The 19,729-nt window shown below is 41.4% G+C and overlaps 1 protein-coding gene across 6 annotated transcripts in view; it reads right to left on the bottom strand.

The window, feature by feature from the left end:
- ST3GAL3 (ST3 beta-galactoside alpha-2,3-sialyltransferase 3) overlaps positions 1-19,729 on the bottom strand; it is a 224,679-nt gene that overhangs the window by 81,199 nt on the left and 123,751 nt on the right. For 5 of the 6 annotated variants that reach the window (XM_032633218.1, XM_032633202.1, XM_032633211.1 and 2 more), the window contains one exon: positions 16,556-16,598. In XM_032633218.1, coding sequence (XP_032489109.1) covers positions 16,556-16,598 — 43 coding nt within the window. Of the gene's footprint in view, positions 1-6,165; positions 6,306-16,555; positions 16,599-19,729 lie in introns of those variants that run through there. The other variant, XM_032633227.1, reaches the window with a different exon arrangement.

Raw genomic sequence — 19,729 nt, 5'->3', positions numbered from 1 at the left:
ACGCGCAGGCTCAGCGGCCATGGCTCACGGGCCCAGCCGCTCCATGGCATGTGGGATCTTCCTGGACCGGGGCACGAACCCGTGTCCCCTGCATTGGCAGGCGGACTCTCAACCATTGCGTCACCAGGGAAGCCCCTAATATTTTTAAATTAATTAATTAATTATTTTTGGCTGCATTGGGTCTTCGTTGCTGCACGCAGGCTTTCTCTAGTTGCAACGAGCAGGGTCTACTCTTCGTTGTGGTGCGTGGGCTTCTTGTTGTAGTGGCTTCTCTTGTTGCGGAGCATGGGCTCTAGGTGCGTGGGCTTCAGTAGTTGTGGCTCACGGGCTCAGTAGTTGGGGTTCGCGCGCTCTAGAGCACAGGCTCAGTAGTTGTGGCGCACAGGCTTAGTTGCTCCGCAGCATGTGGGATCTTCCCGGACCAGGGCCCAAACCCGTGTCCCCTGCATTTGCAGGCGGATTCTTAACCTCTGCACCACCAGGGAAGTCCCCATTTCACTAATTTAATGAAGAAAAAAACTGTTTTTTTAAAAATTTTTCTTACTTGGATTATTCTCTCCAACTCACTTGGCCGTCTCCAAACTTTTGCCCTATCGTCAGGAAGATCAGGAGACTCCTGGGAACAGGGAAGGAGGGCCGCTGAAATGAAGCCAACATCTCATATACAGGGACTTGTCTTCAACTGGCATGCCACTGCATAACTGAGCTCAGTGGAAAGGCTAAATAAATCTCATAAGATCTGTAGCGTAGTATTTACTGATCTCTTTACTGTCTCCATAGTTTTTCCTTTTCCACAATGTCATACAGTTGAAACCATATAGTATGTAGACTTTTCAGACTGGCTTCTTTCATTTAGCAACATGTATTTAAGGTTCCTCCATGCCTGTTCATGGCTTGATAGTGCATTTCTTTTTAGAGCCAAATAATACTCCATTGTCTGGATGTACTACAGTTTGTTTATCCATTCACCTAATGAAGGACATCTCGGTTGCTTCCAGTTGTTGGCGACTATGAAGATAATTATACAAAAAGGCCCTTATTACTGTATAAACCAGAGCAATGTGCAACATTTGTGCCATACTGTGCCACTGGGTGCAGTTTTGTATAGACATAAGTTTTCAGCTCAATTGGGTAAATACCTACAACAGTAATTGCTAAATCATGTGGTCAGACTATGTTTAGCTTTTTAGTATGTTGCCAAAATGGCTGAACCATTCTGCATTCCTGCCAACAATGAATGAGACTTCCTGTTGCTCCACATCCTTGCCAACATTTGATGTGTCAGTATTTTGTATTTTAGCCATCCTAATAGGTGTGGTGATATTTTATTCTTGTTTTAATCTGCATTTCCCTAATGACACATGAGATATGGGCGTCTTTTCATATGTTTATTTGCCATCTGTATATATCTTGTCAGATGAGGTGTCTGTTAAAGTCTCTGGCCTGTTTTTAACTGGGTTGGTTGTTTTTCTTATTGCTGAGTTTTAAGAGTTCTTTGTATATTTTGAATGAAAGTCTTTTAAAAATCAAACGTGTTTTGCAAGTACTTTTTTCTGGTTTGTGGCTTGTCTTTTCATTATTTTATCAGTGTCTTTCACAGAACAAAAGGTTTTAATTTTAGTAAGTCAAGTTATTGATTTTTTCTTTCATGAATTGTACTCTTGGTTTTGTATCCAAAAACTCATTGCCAAATCCAAGTTCACACAGATTTTCTCCTGTTATATTCTAGAAGTTTTGTGTTTTACATTTAGGTCTATTAGATTCCATTTTGAGTTAATTCTCATGAAAAGTGTTAAGGTGAAAGATTTAGTTTCTACATATGGATGTCCAATTGTTCTAGCATCACTTGTCGAAAAGATGATCCTTTTTTTTCTGTTGAATTGCCTTTGCTCCTTTGTCAAGGATCAACTGACTATATTGGTGTATTTCTTTTTCTGGACTCTCTATTCTGTTCCATTGGTCTGTTTGTCTGTTCTTTTGCCAATACCATGCTGTCCTAATTACTGTAGCTTTATCTTAAGTCTAATGTCACGTAGCATCAGTCCTTCAACTTTGTTCTTCTTTATCAGTATTATGTGGACTGTTCTCAGTTGTTTGCCTTTCCATATAAACTTTAGAATAAGTTTGTTGATATCCATAAAATAATTTGCTGGGATTTTAACTGAGATTACGTTAAATCTATAGTTCAAGTTAGGAGGAACTGACATTTAAACAATATTGAATCTTTCTATCCATGAACATGGAATAGCTCTCAATTTATCTAGATTTCTCTGATCAGAGTCTTGTAATTATATATGTATATTTATATATATCAATATATTTAGATTTATACCTAAGTATTTCTTTTTGTGTGTGATAATTTAAATGATATTATGTTTTTAATTTCATATTCCAATTGTTCATTGCTGGTATATATAGCAATATATTTAGATTTATACCTATTTCTTTTTGTGTGTGATAATTTAAATGATATTATGTTTTTAATTTCATATTCCAATTGTTCATTGCTGGTATATAGGAAAGCAACTGACTTTTGTATATTAACCTTGTATCCTGGAACAGTGCTATAACTGCTGGTTAGTTCCAGGAGTTTTCTGCCAGTTCTCTGGGATTTTCTACATAGTCAATCATGTCATCTGTGAACAAAGACAGTTTTAATCCTTCCTTCCTAATATCTATGCCTTTTATTTCCTTTACTGGTCTTATTGAATTAGCTAGATCTTTCAGTATAATGCTGAATAGGAGTAGTAAAAAGGGACATTCTTGCCTTTTCCCAAACTTAGGGGGAAAGCATCTAGTTTCTCATCATCAAGCATGATGTTAGATGTAGATTTTTTGTAGATGTTCTTTATCTTATTGAGCAAGTTTCTTTCCATTCCTATTTTGCTGAGTGTTTCCTAAAATCATGATTGGATGTTGGATTGTATCAAGTGCTTTTCTGCATCTTATAGATATGATACGATTTTTCTTCCTTAGCCTGTTGATGTGATACAATACAGTAATTGATTTTCTAATGTTGAACCAACCTTGCATATCTGGAATAAATCCCACTTCATTTAGGTGTGTGGTTCTTTTTGTACATCACTGGATTCAATATGCTAATATTTTGTTGAGAATTTTTGCATGATGTTCATGAGAGATATTGGTCTGTAATTGAGAATGTCTTTATCTGGTTTTGGTTTTAGGGTAATGCTGGCTTCACAGAACAAGTTAGAAAGATTCTCTGCTTCTATTTTCTGGAAGAGATTGTAGAGAATTGGTATCATCTTTTCCTTAAATGTCTGACAGAAGTCACCAGTGAAACCATCTGAGCCTGGTTTTCTGGAAGGTTACTAATTATTGATTCAATTTCCTTGGTAGATATAGGCCTCTTCAGATGATCTATTTCTTCTTGTATGTTTTGGTAGTTTGTGTGTTCCAAGGAATTGGTCTATTGCACCTCAGTTATCAAATTTATGGGCACAGAGTTGCTCATAATATTCCTTTATTACGCTTTTAATATCCATGGGATCAGTAGTGATGATCCTTTTTCCATTTCTGATATTAGTAATCTGTGTCTTCCCTCTTTTTTTCTTGGCTAGCCTGGCTAGACGTTTACTGCTTTTATTAATATTGCCAAAGAATCAGCTTTTGGGTTTATTGATTTTCTCTACTGATTTCTGCTCTCTGTTTCTTTTTTTAAAATTAATTTATTTATGGCTGCATTGGGTCTTCGTTGCTGAGGGTGGGGTTTCTCTAGTTGCGGCGAGCAGGGTCTACTCTTCGTTGCAGTATGCGGGTTTCTCATTGCAGTGGCATCTCTTGTTGCAGAGTACCAGCACTAGAGTGTGCAGGCTTCAGTAGTTGCAGCACGTGGGCTCAGTAGTTGTGGCTCATGGGCACTAGAGTGTGGGCTCAGTAGTTGTGGTGCACGGGCTTAGTTGCTCCGTGGCATGTGGGATCTTCCCTGACCAGGGCTTGAACTCGTGTCCCCTGCATTGGCAGGCAGATTCTTAACCACTGTGCCACCAGGGAAGTCCCCCTACTCTTTGTTTCTATGCAGGTCTCCTAAGTCTTATTTCTCTTTCCACTTCTGCTCCTCTCCAACCCATCTACCTTCCCACAGGCAAAATCACCTTCCTACAAGTCAAAACTAATGCTTTTCAACTGCTTAAAATACTTCAATGGCACCTTTTGCCTTCAAGATGAAGCCCAAACTTCTTATTGTTACCTCTAAAGCCCTGCATGATTTGGTCTGCTCATTCCTCCAGACTTATCATGTCTCATCCTTAGACCTCTTGGAGCTTTGACAGCATAGAAAAGACAGATATTAAGTTTTTACACAAATATCTATTCCAAGTATAGATAATGAAGAACTATTTAAATAGGCCAATAGAATTTACAGGAAACTCTTCAATTGATTCAGATTTTAAAAGACCATGAAGAAAAAAACTATAGAAAGGGCTGGTAACCAAAAATTAATATAAAATGGATTTTTGAAAATAGTATTTAGAGACCTAGAGATCATAATGAAAGATTGTGGGTTTTTTTGGGGGGGGTTGGGTTTTATTTTTCTGGCTGCGCCACGCGCCATGTAAAATCTTAGTTCCCCGATGAGGAATCGAACCCACGCCCCCTGCAGTGGAAATGCGGACCACCAGGGGAGTCCCGAAAGTTTTCTTTTTTTTTAATTACAGAAAAGAAGGCACATCCAGATATATTTTTTCATTTTAAAGGTATATAAGGACAATACAGAAAAGGTAAACTCAAAAGGAAAAAAGTACTCACAATCCAACTGTCCTAACATAACTACTACTACACTCTGCGGTAGTCATTATTGCTATATTCAAATATGGTTATAGTGATAGGCTTGAAGGCTATACCCTGGTTCTCAACCCTGGCATGTTAGAATCACCTGGTAGAACTTTTAAACATTAAGGTAACTGAGCCTGATTCCTGATCAACTAAATCAGAATCTCTGGGTGGTGAAGTCCTGTGCTGAGAAACACTGTATATAGACATGTCCTATGTACAGGCAGGGGCCTCACCTCAAAGGTGAGTTTATTTTTGGTATCAATCACCTGGGAAAGTGAAGAGTTCCTCAGACAGGATACGGAATCTTTTAGAGCAGTATTAGACTCATATGGGGAGCTTTAAAAATCCCAAAGCCCAGGCTACACCTCAACCCAATGACTTCAGAATCTCTAGGGGGTGGGAGGCAGGCGTCAGCAATTTCTTAAGCTCCCCAGGTGATTCCAGTATTCAGTCAAGGTTAAGAACCACTGTGCTGAGAGCTCCAGGTGAGCTACAAAGTAGGAATTTGGCTTTTGGCATGGTAGGCGCTCAATAAACAGTTTCCCCACAGGGGAAAGTTCCCCATGCAGCCACAGGGAACTTGACAGGCTGTTCTGGAAATAGTAAGCTATGCCTCAGGGTGTATTTTCGACTGCCCAATGTTTATAGGTCTTTCACAATTGGCTTGGTTTTCACAAGCCTTTGGGGGTTAAAAGTTGTTAGTTTTGGCTCCTATATCCTTGTCTTCACAAGGAATTCCTTATGAAATGAGACTGAGCATTAACGCCTCCATGCTCTTGCCCATACGGCAACCATAAAACATCATACTGTGGCAGCAGACAGGAGCTTTTCCAGCACACGGAGCACCCACCTACACCCAGCTGAAACAGATGGCACCACCATTTAATTAAATCAGCTGCCAGAAGGCTGACATCAGCTCAGGAAAAACACACCTGGACACCAGGATCTGGCACCTTCAAGACTCCAGATAGTTCCTGTCTCTGCTGGACTAATGGGCACATTCCCCAGCTCCGGTGTCATGTTCCTCATAACCAAGACTGAGATTTCCTTAGGGTTTTGTCTGAGTGCTCTGCCTCCAGATACAGGCAGGGCTAACTCCCTCTCTTCCACTGAGTCTTTGCTCAAATCTACCTTTCATTGAGGCTTGCCCTGACCGTCCCATTTAAACTTGCAATCTCTTCTCCAGCATTCCCTTGTCCTGCTCTATTTTCTTTCATAGCGCTCATCACCTTCCAAGACACTGAAAACGTTACTTGTTTATCACACTTTTTGTTTACTGACCACCTTGTTCACTGGTATATCCTCAGAGCATAGAACATGATACACAGTAGCTGCTCAAGGAAGCTGTTGAATGAATGAGGAAGCGCTTACCTCGATGTCTGGGCAGCAGACTGTAGCCCTGAGCCTTTCCCTAGGACCCTCCGCTTTGAACAGTAGACTCCTTTTTGGGAAGCCAGAGCCTCTCCAGGGACCAGACTTGAACCCTCTGGAGGCATCATCCAATTGGGCTGCAGCTGACTGCACTGAGCAGCCTGAGTGCCTACCCCCCAGGGAACACAAGGTTAATTCTTGGACAACTTTGAGGCCAAAAAAACCCAACACGCCAGCCTCACATACTGGTTATTCACTCCCTCAATGACATCCCCATCAGTTTTCTCATGCTCAAGTCACTGCTGTCTCCTTCTTCTTCATGGTTCAATTTCCCACTTCTCTCCCACCTCACCATATTCTAACTTTCCACCGTCTTCCATGAAGCCTCGACTTCTTCAGTGAATGTTCCTTCCATCTTCTAATTTCATAGAAACCTGGGTCTTCACTGAAAACACCATTTCCTCTACAGCCCTATGTGATGGAGGCTGCTCTTTCTTCTATACTCCATGCATCTGAAGGTCCCTCATATCCTCTTTGTACTCCATTTATGCTTCCGAGTCACCAGTATGTCACCTTCCTTAAAAAAAAGAAAACCTGTTCATTGCTCATGCTATCCAGAAATACTACCTCCTACCCTCCCTTGCTGTTCTCATTTACTCTCTCCCCCTTCACTAAGACTTCAGCTCACAAGACATCCTTTCCAATCAAGCTTACAAGGCTGTTCATATGGCTTAAAATTTTCACGGTTTTATCCCAGTTACAAAGCACATAGTTGGTACTCACGAAATATTTGCTAAATGAATGAGTTGAAGAAATGAAATCTGGGGCAAGAAGTAGGAGGCAAGCTGAGGTAAAGGTTTGATTTTGGGGCTATAGCCTTCCCAGTTTACCAGACACCAATAAGGGTAAATGGATAGGTTGAATCTCATACTTGGGCAATTATTATGATCCCACTTTATAGTAAGAAACTGAGCAATAACAGTACATAACTCGCTCAAGATTATAGCTAGTAAGATGTGGAACTGGGCTTTAAAAATCAACGTCTGGGGCTTCCCTGGTGGCGCAGTGGTTGGGAGTCCGCCTGCCGATGCAGGGGACAAGGGTTCGTGCCCCGGTACGGGGGGATCCCACGTGCCGCGGAGCGGCTGGGCCCGTGAGCCATGGCCGCTGAGCCTGCGCGTCCGGAGCCTGTGCTCTGCAACGGGAGAGGCCACAGCAGTGAGAGGCCCATGTACCGCAAAAAAAAAAAAAAAAAAAAATCAACGTCTGACTCCACAGCCCACATTTTTTTAAAATAAATGTATTTATTTTATTTTTGGCCGTGTTGGGTCTTCGCTGTTGTGTGCAGAAGCGATGCTTCTCTAGATGTGGCGAGTGGGGGCTACCCTTCATTGTGGTGCACGTTGCAGTGGCTTCTATTGTTGCGATGCACAGGCTCTAGGCACGCGGGCTTCACTAGTTGTGGCACGTGGGCGCAGGAGCTGTGGCTCGCGGGCTGTAGAGCACAGACTCAGTAGTTGTGACGCAGGGGCTTAGTGGCCCTGCGCCATGTGGGAATCTTCCAGGACCAGGGCTCAAACCCGTGTCCCCTGCATTGGCAGGCAGATTCTTAACCACTGTGCCACCAGGGAAGCCCAGCACAGCCCACATTTTTAACCTCCAAAAAATATTGCCCTCCTGAATAATAGAGTTTGCAGTTAAAAGACAAGGTTTTGTACAGCTCATTGCATATAAGTATTTTAAATAATCTTCACAGCACTGACAAGTGATTCTGTCGTGAAGACACAAGTAGCAGGGAATTCTCGAAGGAAACAGAAGCCATTTATTCCACAAAGACATAATTAAAAGAATATAATGAAGACCAAAAAAATCCAAGACATCTATTTCCAGGTTTTTGGAGTATCACTGGATATAGAGATATTTTAAGTGTATTTCTATAAACGGTTGACCCTTGAACAACAACATGATTAGGGGCACTGACCCTGCATGCAGTCAAAAATCCGCATATAACTTATAGTCAGCCCTCCATATATGCAGTTCCTCCATAACCATGATTCTGCATGCTCAGATGCAACCAATCACAGATCATGTAGTACTGTAGTATGTCCTGTTGAAAAAAAATCCACATATAAGTGGATGCACTGCAGTTTAAATGTTCAAGGGTCAACTGTAATAGGTTCTTAAGAATAGAAAACACCTGGGGCGGGGAGGCCATTCCCATGCAGATATGTCTGCTGCATTCTCAGTGAAGGGCCAGCTAAGTATGATTTGTGAGGCAAATCTGACGCACTATCTGTTTTGTGTATGGTCGGTGAGTTAAGAATGTCTTTTACATTTTAATGGTTGGTTTCAAAATTAGAAGCATAATATTTAACGACATAAAAATTATATGAAATTAAAATTTCAGTGTCCATAGACAAAGTTTTGTTGGAATATAGCTACAGCCATACTCATTTGTCTATGTGTTCTCTATGGCTGCTTTCATGTTAACAGCAGCAGAGATGAGTAGTTGTGACAGAGACAACAAAGCCCCCCAAACTCAGAAATATTGACCAGTTGACTCTTTACAAAAAGAGCTGGCCAACCTTGTTATAGGTCATTTCTTCTGACTTAACTTCCAGTTCACTGAATCTGTCCTCAGTTGTATCTAATCTGTTACTAAATCCTTCTACTGAATTTTTAATTTTGGTCACTGTATTTTTCAATTCTATAAGTTTTGTTTTTCCAATCTAATGTTTTCCTTTTTATAGTTCCCTATTACATGGGTATAGTTCAATATTATCTTTATTTCCTTAAATAAAGTATATCTAATTGCTCTATTTTTTATTTTTTTGAATATTTGAACTTTATTTATTTTTTTATACAGCAGGTTCTTATTAAATATCCATTTTATACATATTAGTGTACATATGTCAATCCCAATCTCACAATTCATCACACCACCACCACCCACCCACACCACTTTCCCTCTTGGTGTCCATATGTTTGTTCTCCACATCTGTGTCTCAATTTCTGCCCTGCAAACTGGTTCAGCTGTACCATTTTCCTAGGTTCCACATATATGCGTTAATATATGATATTGTTTTTCTCTTTCTGACTTAATTCACTCTGTATGACAGTCTGTAGATCCATCCACGTCTCTACAAATGACCCAGTTTCGTTCCTTTTTATGGCTGAGTAATATTCCACTGTATGTATGTACCACATCTTCTTTATCCATTTGTCTGTCAATGGGCATTTAGGTTGCTTCCACGAACTGGCTATTGTAAATAGTGCTGCAATGAACATTGGGGTGCATGTGTCTTTTTGAATTATGGTTCTCTCTGGATATAGGCCCAGTAGTGGGATTGCTGGGTCGTATGGTAGTTCTGTTTTTAGTTTTATAAGGAACCTCCATACTGTTCTCCATGGTGGCTGTATCAATTTACAATCCCACCAACAGTGCAAGAGGGTTCCCTTTTCTCCACACTCTCTCCAGCATTTGTCGTTTGTATATTTTCTGATGATGCCCATTCTAACTGGTGTGAGGTGATACCTCATTGTAGTTTTGATTTGCATTTCTCTAATAATTAGTGATGTTCAGAAGCTTTTCATGTGCTCTTGGCCATCTTTAGGTCTTCTTTGGAGCAATGTCTATTTAGGTGTTCTGCCTGTTTTTTGATTAGGTTGTTTGTCTTTTTAATATTGAGCTGCATGAGCTGTTAATATATTTTGGAGATTAATTCTTTGTCCGTTGATTCATTAGCAAATATCTTCTCCCATTCTGAGGGCTTTTCGTCTTGTTTGTAGTTTCCTTTGCTTTGCAAAAGCTTTGAAGTTTCATTAGGTCCCATTTGTTTATTTTTGTTTTTATTTCCATTACTCTAGGAGGTGGGTCAAAAAAGATCTTGCTGTGATTTATGTCAAAGAGTGTTCTTGGGCTTCCCTGATGGTGCAGTGGTTGGGAGTCTGCCTGCCGATGCAGGGGACGTGGGTTCGTGCCCTGGTCCGGGAGGATCCCACATGCCGCGGAGCGGCTGGGCCCATGAGCCATGGCCTCTGGGCCTGTGCTTCCGGAGACTGTGCTCTTCAGTTGGAGAGGCCACGACAGTGAGAGGCCCGTGTACCGCATAAATAAATAAATAAAATTTTAAAAAAAAAAGAGTGTTCTTTCTATGTTTTCCTCTAAGAGTTTTATAGTGTCCGGTCTTACATTTAGGTCTCTAATCCATTTTGAGTTTATTTTTGTGTATGGTGTTAGGGAGTGTTCTAATTTCATTCTTTTACATGTAGCTGTCCAGTTTTCCCAGCACCACTTATTGAAGAGACTGTCTTTTCTCCATTGTATATCCTTGCCTCCACTGTCATAGATTAGTTGACCATAGGTGTGTGGGTTTATCTCTGGGCTTTCTATCCGGTTCCACTGATCTATATTTCTGTTTTTGTGCCAGTACCATATTGTCTTGATTACTTAGCTTTGTAGTATAGTCTGAAGTCAGGGAGTCTGATTCCTCCAGCTCCGCTTTTTTCCCTCAAGACTGCTCTGGCTATTCGGGGTCTTTTGGGTCTCCATACAAATTTTAAGACTTTTTGTTCTAGTTCTGTAAAAAATGCCATTGGTAATTTGATAGGGATTGCAATGAATCTGTAGATTGCTTTGGGTAGTAGAGTCATTTTCACAATATTGATTCTTGCAATCCAAGTACATGGTATATCTCTCCAACTGTTGCTATCATCTTTAATTTCTTTCATCAGTGTCTTATAGTTTTCTGCATACAGCTCTTTTGTCTCCCTAGGTAGGTTTATTCTTAGGTATTTTATTCTTTTTGTTGCAGTGGTAAATGGGAGTATTTCCTTAATTGCTCTTTCAGATTTTTCATCATTAGTGTATAGGAATGCAAGAGATTGCTGTGCATTAATTTTGCATCTGAAAACTTTACCAAATTCATTGATTAGCTCTAGTAGTTTTCTGGTGGCACCTTTAGGATTCTCTACGTATAGTATCATGTCACCTGCAAACAGTGACAGTTTTACTTCTTCTTTTCCTATTTGGATTCTTTTTATTTCTTTTTCTTCTCTGATTGCCGTGGCTAGGACTTCCAAAACTATGTTGAATAATAGCAGCGAGAGTGGACATCCTTGTCTTGTTCCTGATCTTAGAGGAAATGCTTTCAGTTTTTCACCACTGAGAATGATGTTTGCTGTGGGTTTGTCTGTCATATATGGCCTTTATTATGTTGAGGTAGGTTCCCTCTATGCCTACTTTCCAGAGAGTTTTTATAATAAATGGGTGTTGAATTTTGTCAAAAGCTTCTTCTGCATCTATTGAGATGATCATATGGTTTTTATTTTTCAATTTGTTAATATGGTGTATCACATTGATTGATTTGCGTGTATTGAATAATCCTTGCATCCCTAGGATAAATACCACTTGATCATGGTGTATGATCCTTTCAGTGTGTTGTTGGATTCTGTTTGCTAGTATTTTGTTGAGGATTTTTGCGTCTATGTTCATCAGTGATATTGGTCTGTAATTTTCTTTTTTTGTAGTATCTTTGTCTGGTTTTGGTATCAGGATGATGGTGACTTCATAGAATGAGTTTGGGAGTGTTCCTTCCAAGCAATTTTTTGGAAGAGTTTGAGAAGGATGGGTGGTAGCTCTTCTCTAAATGTTTGATAGAATTCACCTGTGAAGCCATCTGGTCCTGGACTTTTGTTTGCTGGAAGATTTTTAATCACAGTTTCAATTTCATTACTTGTGATAGGTCTATTCATATTTTCTATTTCTCCTGGTTCAGTCTTGGAAGGTTATACCTTTCTAAGAATTTGTCCATTTCTTCCAGGTTGTCCACTCTACAAGCATAGAGTTGCTTGTAGTAGTCTCTTAGGATGCTTTGTATTTCTGTGGTGTCTGTTGTAACTTCTCCTTTTTCATTTCAAATTTTATTGATTTGAGTCCTCTCCCTCTTTTTGTTGATGAGTCTGGCTCGGCATGTTTCTCCTTGGGTTTATCCTCTGTGGGACTCTCTGCACTTCTTGGACTTGGGTGGCTATTTCCTTTCCCATGTTAGGGAAGTTTTTGACTATAATCTCTTCAAATATTTTCTCGGGTTCTTTCTCTCTCTCTTGTCCTTCTGGGACCCCTATAATGTGAATGCTGTTGCATTTAATGTTGTCTCAGAGGTCTCTTAGGCTGTCTTCATTTCTTTTCATTCTTTTTTCTTTATTCTGTTCCACAGCAGTGAATTCCACCATTTTGTCTTCCAGGTCACTTATCGGTTCTTCTGCCTCAGTTATTCTGCTATTGATTCCTTCTAGTGTAGTTTTCATTTCAGTTAATGTATTGTTCATCTTTGTTTGTTTGTTCTTTAATTCTTCTAGGTCTTTGTTAAACATTTCTTGCGTATTCTCGATCTTTGCCTCCATTCTTTTTCTGAGGTCCTGGATCTTCTTCACTATCATTATTCTGTGTTCTTTTTCTGGAAGGTTGCCTATATCCACTTCATTTAGTTGTTTTTCTCAGGTTTTATCTTGTTCCTTCATCTGGTACATAGCCCTCTGCCTTTTCATCTTGTCTATCTTTCTGTGAATGTGGTTTTTGTTCCACAGCCTGCAGGAATGTAATTCTTCTTGTTTCTGCTGTCTGCCCTCTGGTGGATGAGCCTGTCTAAGAGGCTTGTGCAAGTTTCCTGATGGAGGGGACTGGTCGTGGGTAGAGCTGGCTGTTGCTCTGCTGGGCTGAGCTCAGTAAAACTTTAATCCGCTTGTCTGCTGATGGGTGGAGCTGGGTTCCCTCCCTGTTGGTTGTTTGGGCTGAGGCGACAGAACACTGGAGCCTACCTGGGCTCTTTGGTGGGGCTAATGACAGACTCTGGGAGGGCTCACACCAGAGAGTACTTCCCTGAACTTCTGCTGCCAATGTCCTTGTCCCCACGGTGAGCCAAGCCAGCCCACGCCTCTGCAGCAGACCCTTCAACACCAGCAGGTTGGTTTGGTTCAGTCTCCTATGGGGTCACTGCTCCTTTCCCTGTGTCCCAATGTGCACACTCCTTTGTGTGTGCCCTCCAAGAGTGGAGTCTCCATATCCCCCAGTGCTGTTGAAATCCTGCAATCAAATCCCACTAGCCTTCAACGTCTAATTCTCTAGGAATTCGTCCTCCCATTGCTGGACCCCAGGTTCGGATGCCTGACGTGGAGCTCAGAACCTTCGCTCCAGTGGGTGGACTTCTGTGGTATAAGTGTTCTCCAGTTTGTGAGTCACCCACCCAGCAGTTATGGGATTTGACTTTATTGTGATTGCGCCCCTCCTACCGTCTCATTGCGGCTTCTCCTTTGTCTTTGGATGTGGGGTATCTTTTATGGTGACTTCCAGTGTCTCCCTGTCGATGATTGTTCAGCAGTTAGTTGTGATTCCGGTGCTCTCGCAGGAGGTAGTGAGAGCAGGTCCTTCTACTCTGCCATCTTGAACCAATCTATCTAATTGCTTTATAAACTGTGTCTGGTAATTCCAAATTCAGAAGTCTTTGTGGGTACCCCTCTGTTGTCTGTTTTTCATGGTTCTCTCTAATGGAGTCTTGTTTCCTTATGTGCTTAGTAGTTTTTCCTGTGAGCTATTCATTTCCTTGAAAAGTTATCTGTGAGGAATTCATGTCTTCCTCCAGAGAGGGACTGCAATTGCTTCTGCCAGGAGCTTGGAGGCACTGCCAGTCTGGAAGACGTTGGACGGAGTTCATAGCTTGAAGTCCGTGGATCACCTGAGTGATGAAAGCCCTGGCTGTGAGTATCAAGCGTTTCTTTTTTATTGACTTACTGCCCTGATCTGCTCAGAGCTCTGGGAATGTTTCCTGCAGTCCTGATTTAGAGGTACAGGTTTAGTTCTAGTTTATCCTTATGTTGAGTCCTTTGGGGTTCCAGTTCAGTGCAGAAAGGATGAAAAGATGGAAAATGTGGAAGTTAGTAGACCTGGAGGCTAGAATGAGAAAGTCTTACACTGAATCAGAGTTTCAGAGGAGGAGTAGGAGAAAATTTAAAGAGATAATGGCTAAAAATTTTCCAGAACATATGAATTCATACACTATAGACGCTAAATTAATCCAATCAAGATAAACAAAGAGAAATTCCTACATTTGTATATTTACTCATAGAATGCTTTCTTTTATTCTTCATAAAAACCTTAGGAAATGGATATTATTATCTACGTTTTTCATAAAGGAAAATTGTGATTCGGAGAGCCAAAATGAATTATCTAAGGTCATATAATTCTAAGCAGAAGGGGCAGAATTCAAATCCAGTTCTGTTCCAAGTTCAGGTCCTTTCCTATACATCAGAAATAGAACACAACACAACAGAGAAAGACTTCATAAGGGGAGATCTGAATATTGCTAAGGAATTACCTCCAAAACCCAGGATCCTTAACTTGGAAACTTCTCCCTGGAAGCAGGTAAAAACCTTTCCCATGTATCTGTGCTTTGTTCTGAAGATAGCATTGGATTAGAAAAGTTTTTACAGTAAGAGGCAGGGACGTTCTAGCTTATACCTTAAATTGTGAGTTAAATATAATGAAGCCAAGCCAGTTTCCCAGGCTAAAGACCAAGTTGACTCAAATGTTTTATGGAACTGGCCTGGTACACAAAAGAAAGCTATACAACAGCTTACTAGGTACCACCCAACTGTCAGGTCAGCAGGGCAGGAGCGTCCTCTTAATTCCCCTCCTTACACTGCTGAAGACAGTTTAAATAGTATAGTTAACGTGTCCTGGATAACATGTCTTTTGTTCATCAATGTGATTCAACTTGGTAAATTACTACATCTCTTCCGTTCTGGAGGCATTTCACTTGCTTATAGCTTATGCTTGATTTGTTTTTTGCCCAGAGCACTAAATTAAGAATTTTCTAAGGAAGAAGGCTGTGGATTTCCGACATAATCAAGCCCCATTCCCTAGATGTTAACATGTGACTGACATGTCTATACTAGCTTGGTATATAGGAGAGACTCTTCCTCCCTCATGGCTGCCTCCATGATGTATAAAAGCTGGGAGAATTACAACACCTGAACTCATAGTATGAGGCACCAGAGCCAAGAAGCCAGTTGCCAGGAAAAGGGGCTAGATGCCAGACAACTCAGTGGGAAAGCCAAATAACCCTGGGTTTGATGCCTTGTATGTAGGTGCAGCTGTCACTATCAGAAGCAGCTGTGGTCAAGGCCTCATGCAAGAGAGGAAAGAAAGAGACACAATCCTGATCTTTCACGTCTGTCTGGTACAGGACAGGGGCAGAGGTGTACAAAGATGACTAACCACAGAAAGGAGCCACAGGCAGTTCTGCAACCATTTCCTGCACATCCACCACGTGAGGGGTCCTGTGCAGGGCACGAATGCAGACTGGATAGAGCCCAATCTCCAGGAAGCCCAGTCTAATGAGGGAAGCACACAGGCATCCACCTGTCATCCGTGCAGCCATGCAGCCATCCACGCAGCCATGAATTCAGTGTTTACTGAGCACCTAACAAACATATGGCAGCACTGCCTAGGTGCTAGGGAGACCAAGAGGGCCAGGACAGGGAAGGACTCTGAAAGAATTAGATACCTATCTGAAAGCCTCCATAAATTCACCATTTCATTTCAATCCTTACAATGACCCTGTGAGGTAGGTATACTGATGTCCTCATGTTACAGGTGAAAGTGAGGTTCAGAGTGGTTAAGTGGTCCACCCCAAATCACAAAGAAAGTAAATGGCAATCTGGGATTTGAACCAAGCACGGCCTGGTTCCGAGCCTGTGCTCTTAATAAATTAATAACTATTACACAGTTAATTATAGTATAATGAGATAATGGGTGTCAGAGGTAGAAAATTCACAGGAAGCAGAGGAAGAGATAATTAATTCTGTATAGGAAGGAGGTGGACTTTAAGTTTTCCTAGTGGACATGCAAGGAAAGGGGATTTCAGACACAGATAAAAAACATATAGAAGAGTAGAAGGGAAAGGGAGGATCGACCTGTGGGAGAGAGACAGGAGTTAAAGCATGCAGGAAGCCTGAGCACAGAAGGCTATGCCTGCCTGGCTGCAGAGCATCTTTGAAAGGCTTTGCAATGCCTCCTGCTGTGACTCCATCATCCTCCACTCTGCAGCAGAAGCCTTTCCTCCTTGTCCTTCAAACTCCTGGCAGGAGCTCCTTCTGTAACAAGCTTCCTGTGCCAGCCAAATCTAAGGCCTTATGTTTGCACCCACAATCTCATCCTTTCCAGGCCCCTGCAGACTGTAATGTGCTCTAAGCTTCAGCTGACAGACTGAGGACAGAGGCCCCAGGGATCCACCAACAACCACAGGTGTGATGAGAGCTGGCCCTTCGAGGGTGGCCTCCAGCTCTCAGACCTCTCTACAACAGAGTCAAGGAACTGTCTCATTCTACTCACAGTTTAGAGTCCAACTTCAGGAGGAAGCCCAACCGATCATATTCTGAAAAAGAAAAACAAAGCAGAAAATGTCACTGGTGTCAAGCCACTGCTGACACTAGCAGATTACACTCCCCAACCCAGACCCAGACCACAAGGGTGGGCAACTGCTTCCAGATCCAAACACATAAGCCACAAGTAAATTTAAGTCACCAAACTCTTGCTGAACACCTGTCTTGTGAAGGACCAGGTTCAACGCCAGGTATTTCCCAGGCCTTATAGGCCAACCACTCCTATGCTGACATATAACTGTCCTCCTGTTCAAATGTGGTACTTGAAACTGAAATTTAGCCACTACATGGGACCCTTGGAGAAGTAAGAGGGTCAGAAGCAACCTCTGTTTCCTCTAAGCTATAAGCTCTAAGATTTATGTTGAATCAGTCATGTTAACTATGGGGTAAAAATATGGTAGCAAGGGGTGCTCAAATCCATGGCAATGATCCTCTTCATGACAATCACAAAGAAGCGATAGACCTGATTTCATAAAGGACAGGAAATTTAAAATGAAATCTAAAAACAAATTGGTAATACGTTTGCAACGAATGATAAATCATTGATATTGTACTTAATTTCTCTATATCTTGCCTCATTCTAAAACAAAGTTGAAGCAGTTTTACAAAATTTTCTGAAGTACAAGATTTTTTTTTTTTTTTTTTGGTATGCGGGCTTCTCACTGTTGTGGCTTCTCCCATTGCGGAGCACAGGCTCCGGACGCGCAGGCTCAGCAGCCATGGCTCACGGGCCCAGCCGCTCCGTGGCATGTGGGATCTTCCCGGACCAGGGCACGAACCCATGTCCCCTGCATCGGCAGGCGGACTCTCAACCACTGCGCCACCAGGGAAGCCCTGAAGTACAAGATTTTTAAAAAGAAGAAATCTTTTTAAAAATCTTGTAGGCAAAGGGGAAATCAGCATAGGAAAAATAATAAAAAGCAGCCAGGATAAGAATACCAAAAGTGGTTGTCCTAAGGTTTTATGTGCTTGCTGGAAGAGGATTATAGATATATCCCCAAGGTTTCTCACAGCTAAAACTAAAGGCAAAGCACTGTTTTAATGGTTTACAGTGTCCATAATATAAACCAGGAGAATCCCAGCTCTTCCTTTTTTTTTTTTTTGATTTGCAATTTTATTTTATTTTATTTTTTTTATACAGCAGGTTCTTATTAGTTATCTATTTTATACATATTAGTGTATACATGTCAATCCCAATCTCCCAATTCATCCCACCCCCCTCCCCAACCCCCAGCTCTTCCTGATACTAAGCATTTAGGGAAGTTTCCTCTGTGTCCTCAAAAATATTTGTATAAAGAAATGACAGGAAGTGTCATAAGATTGTTTCATATAGCTTTATTCAATGATTGCAAAGTGTGTGTGTGTGTGTGTAAAGTAGCTGTGCCAAAATAAGGTGGTCTAGGAATGTAGTTAGTTGGCCTCGCTTAATCTGAGGGTAAAACCCAACACCAAGACCAAACAACTGTTTGGAAAAGGCCATGCAGCACAGCTTTCAAAGAACTCAGTCTTTAATAAACAATGAATGGCAAGAAGAGGGAAATTACACACACTGACAAGAACCTCACAGGAGCCACTCTGCAAGGCCAGTTAAGGCCAGACTGTGTACTTGCATGAGCAGCAGAGCTGCCGGGAGAGAATAATTCCTCTTCTTAAAACTGAAGATATAACAATTCCAACACACAACTCAACAGAAGGCTTGCCTCCTAAGAGAATAGACTTGGGCAAGTGAAAGCCTTTCCTCAAAATCATTCTGGTTTTGCTCTAATTCAGATAAATGGATAAGAGACTTTGCTTAACAGGAACTTATAAAAATCAATAAGGTTTTAATTTAAAAAATAAACTGAAAACAAAATTTGCCAAAAGAGTTAGTTTCAAAGTTGAATACTCTTTCAACAATCCTATTTTATCATTCCATGAAAAAGAAAACCTCATTAACTTGCCAACACCTGTTGCTTTTTCTCCAAGTGGCCATAACCTTGGGAAAACTATCCTGTTATTCCTTCTCAGATCTGAGCTAAGACCCCCTTGGATATACAATGAATCCACATTTTGGCTGATTCCCTGCAGAGAGGCCAGAGAATATTTTCCCCTTGCTGCAAACTGAAACATCAGGGGCCAAGTAAGAACATAATATAAGCCAGGGAAGTGGGAGAATGTAATGCCCTCCTGCAGCAAATCACACAACTTATTTTAGTTGCACTAAAAACAAATCCTGTTGAAATGTCTTTTTCTCACCACATATTTTTGTATAGTAACCATGATTATATTTATGGGTTATTTTCCAATGGCATCTTAAGTTGTCTTTTACACACACACGTACACAAACACACTAACTGCACATTAAACACATAAGAATACTTTGTATCTCTAAATAAATTATGTCTCTCTCTTCCATGGCTCTTTTGGACTATTTTTTTTTTTCTCTTTTGTTAAGAAACAGGAGTACCAGGAATATTTCACTTTAGTCCTTAATTTAAGAAAAGGTAACTGCATGAGCCCAATGATGAAAAATGGCAACTGACATTGGCTTCAGGTCACAGAACCAAGAGGGAATGGAGTCCCTCCTGTCAAAGGGGGCAGCCCCCACCACCTCCAGCTAACTATGCCAGGCAGCAATGCAGGCCCAGCGTCGCCACATTTTCTGTTTTTATTTTTGTGGTACGCGGGCCTCCCACTGCTGTGGCCTCTCGCGTTGCGAAGCACAGGCTCCGGACGCGCAGGCTCAGCGGCCATGGCTCACGGGCCCAGCCACTCCGCGGCATGTGGGATCTTCCCAGACCGGGGCACGAACCCGCGTCCTCTGCATCGGCAGGCAGACTCTCAACCACTGCGCCACCAGGGAAGCCCCCACATCTTCTGTTTTTTTAAAGCCAGGAATCTAGATCTTAAATTCCAGGGGTTAAAATTCCTCTATTTGTAAATACTGGCAATAGATTCAAGAAAAAATGAAAGATTATGAGGATCACCCAAAGTATGTCCATGGACAGGATTCAGGCAGCAGGCTAACAGTTTGTAAACTCTGTCCTACGCTGGCAGAGGGCTGGAGGCGTTTTTCTTTTGTGGCTGCATACTTAATAAATATTTGTTAACTGTTCTTATCAGGATTATTTGGTTACAGTGGTCA

The sequence above is a fragment of the Phocoena sinus genome, chromosome 1 (genome assembly GCF_008692025.1).
Source record: "Phocoena sinus isolate mPhoSin1 chromosome 1, mPhoSin1.pri, whole genome shotgun sequence".
Lineage (NCBI taxonomy): Eukaryota > Metazoa > Chordata > Mammalia > Artiodactyla > Phocoenidae > Phocoena > Phocoena sinus.
The sequence above is the reverse complement of the archived record's forward strand: the minus strand, read 5'-3'. Positions and strand labels throughout refer to the sequence as shown.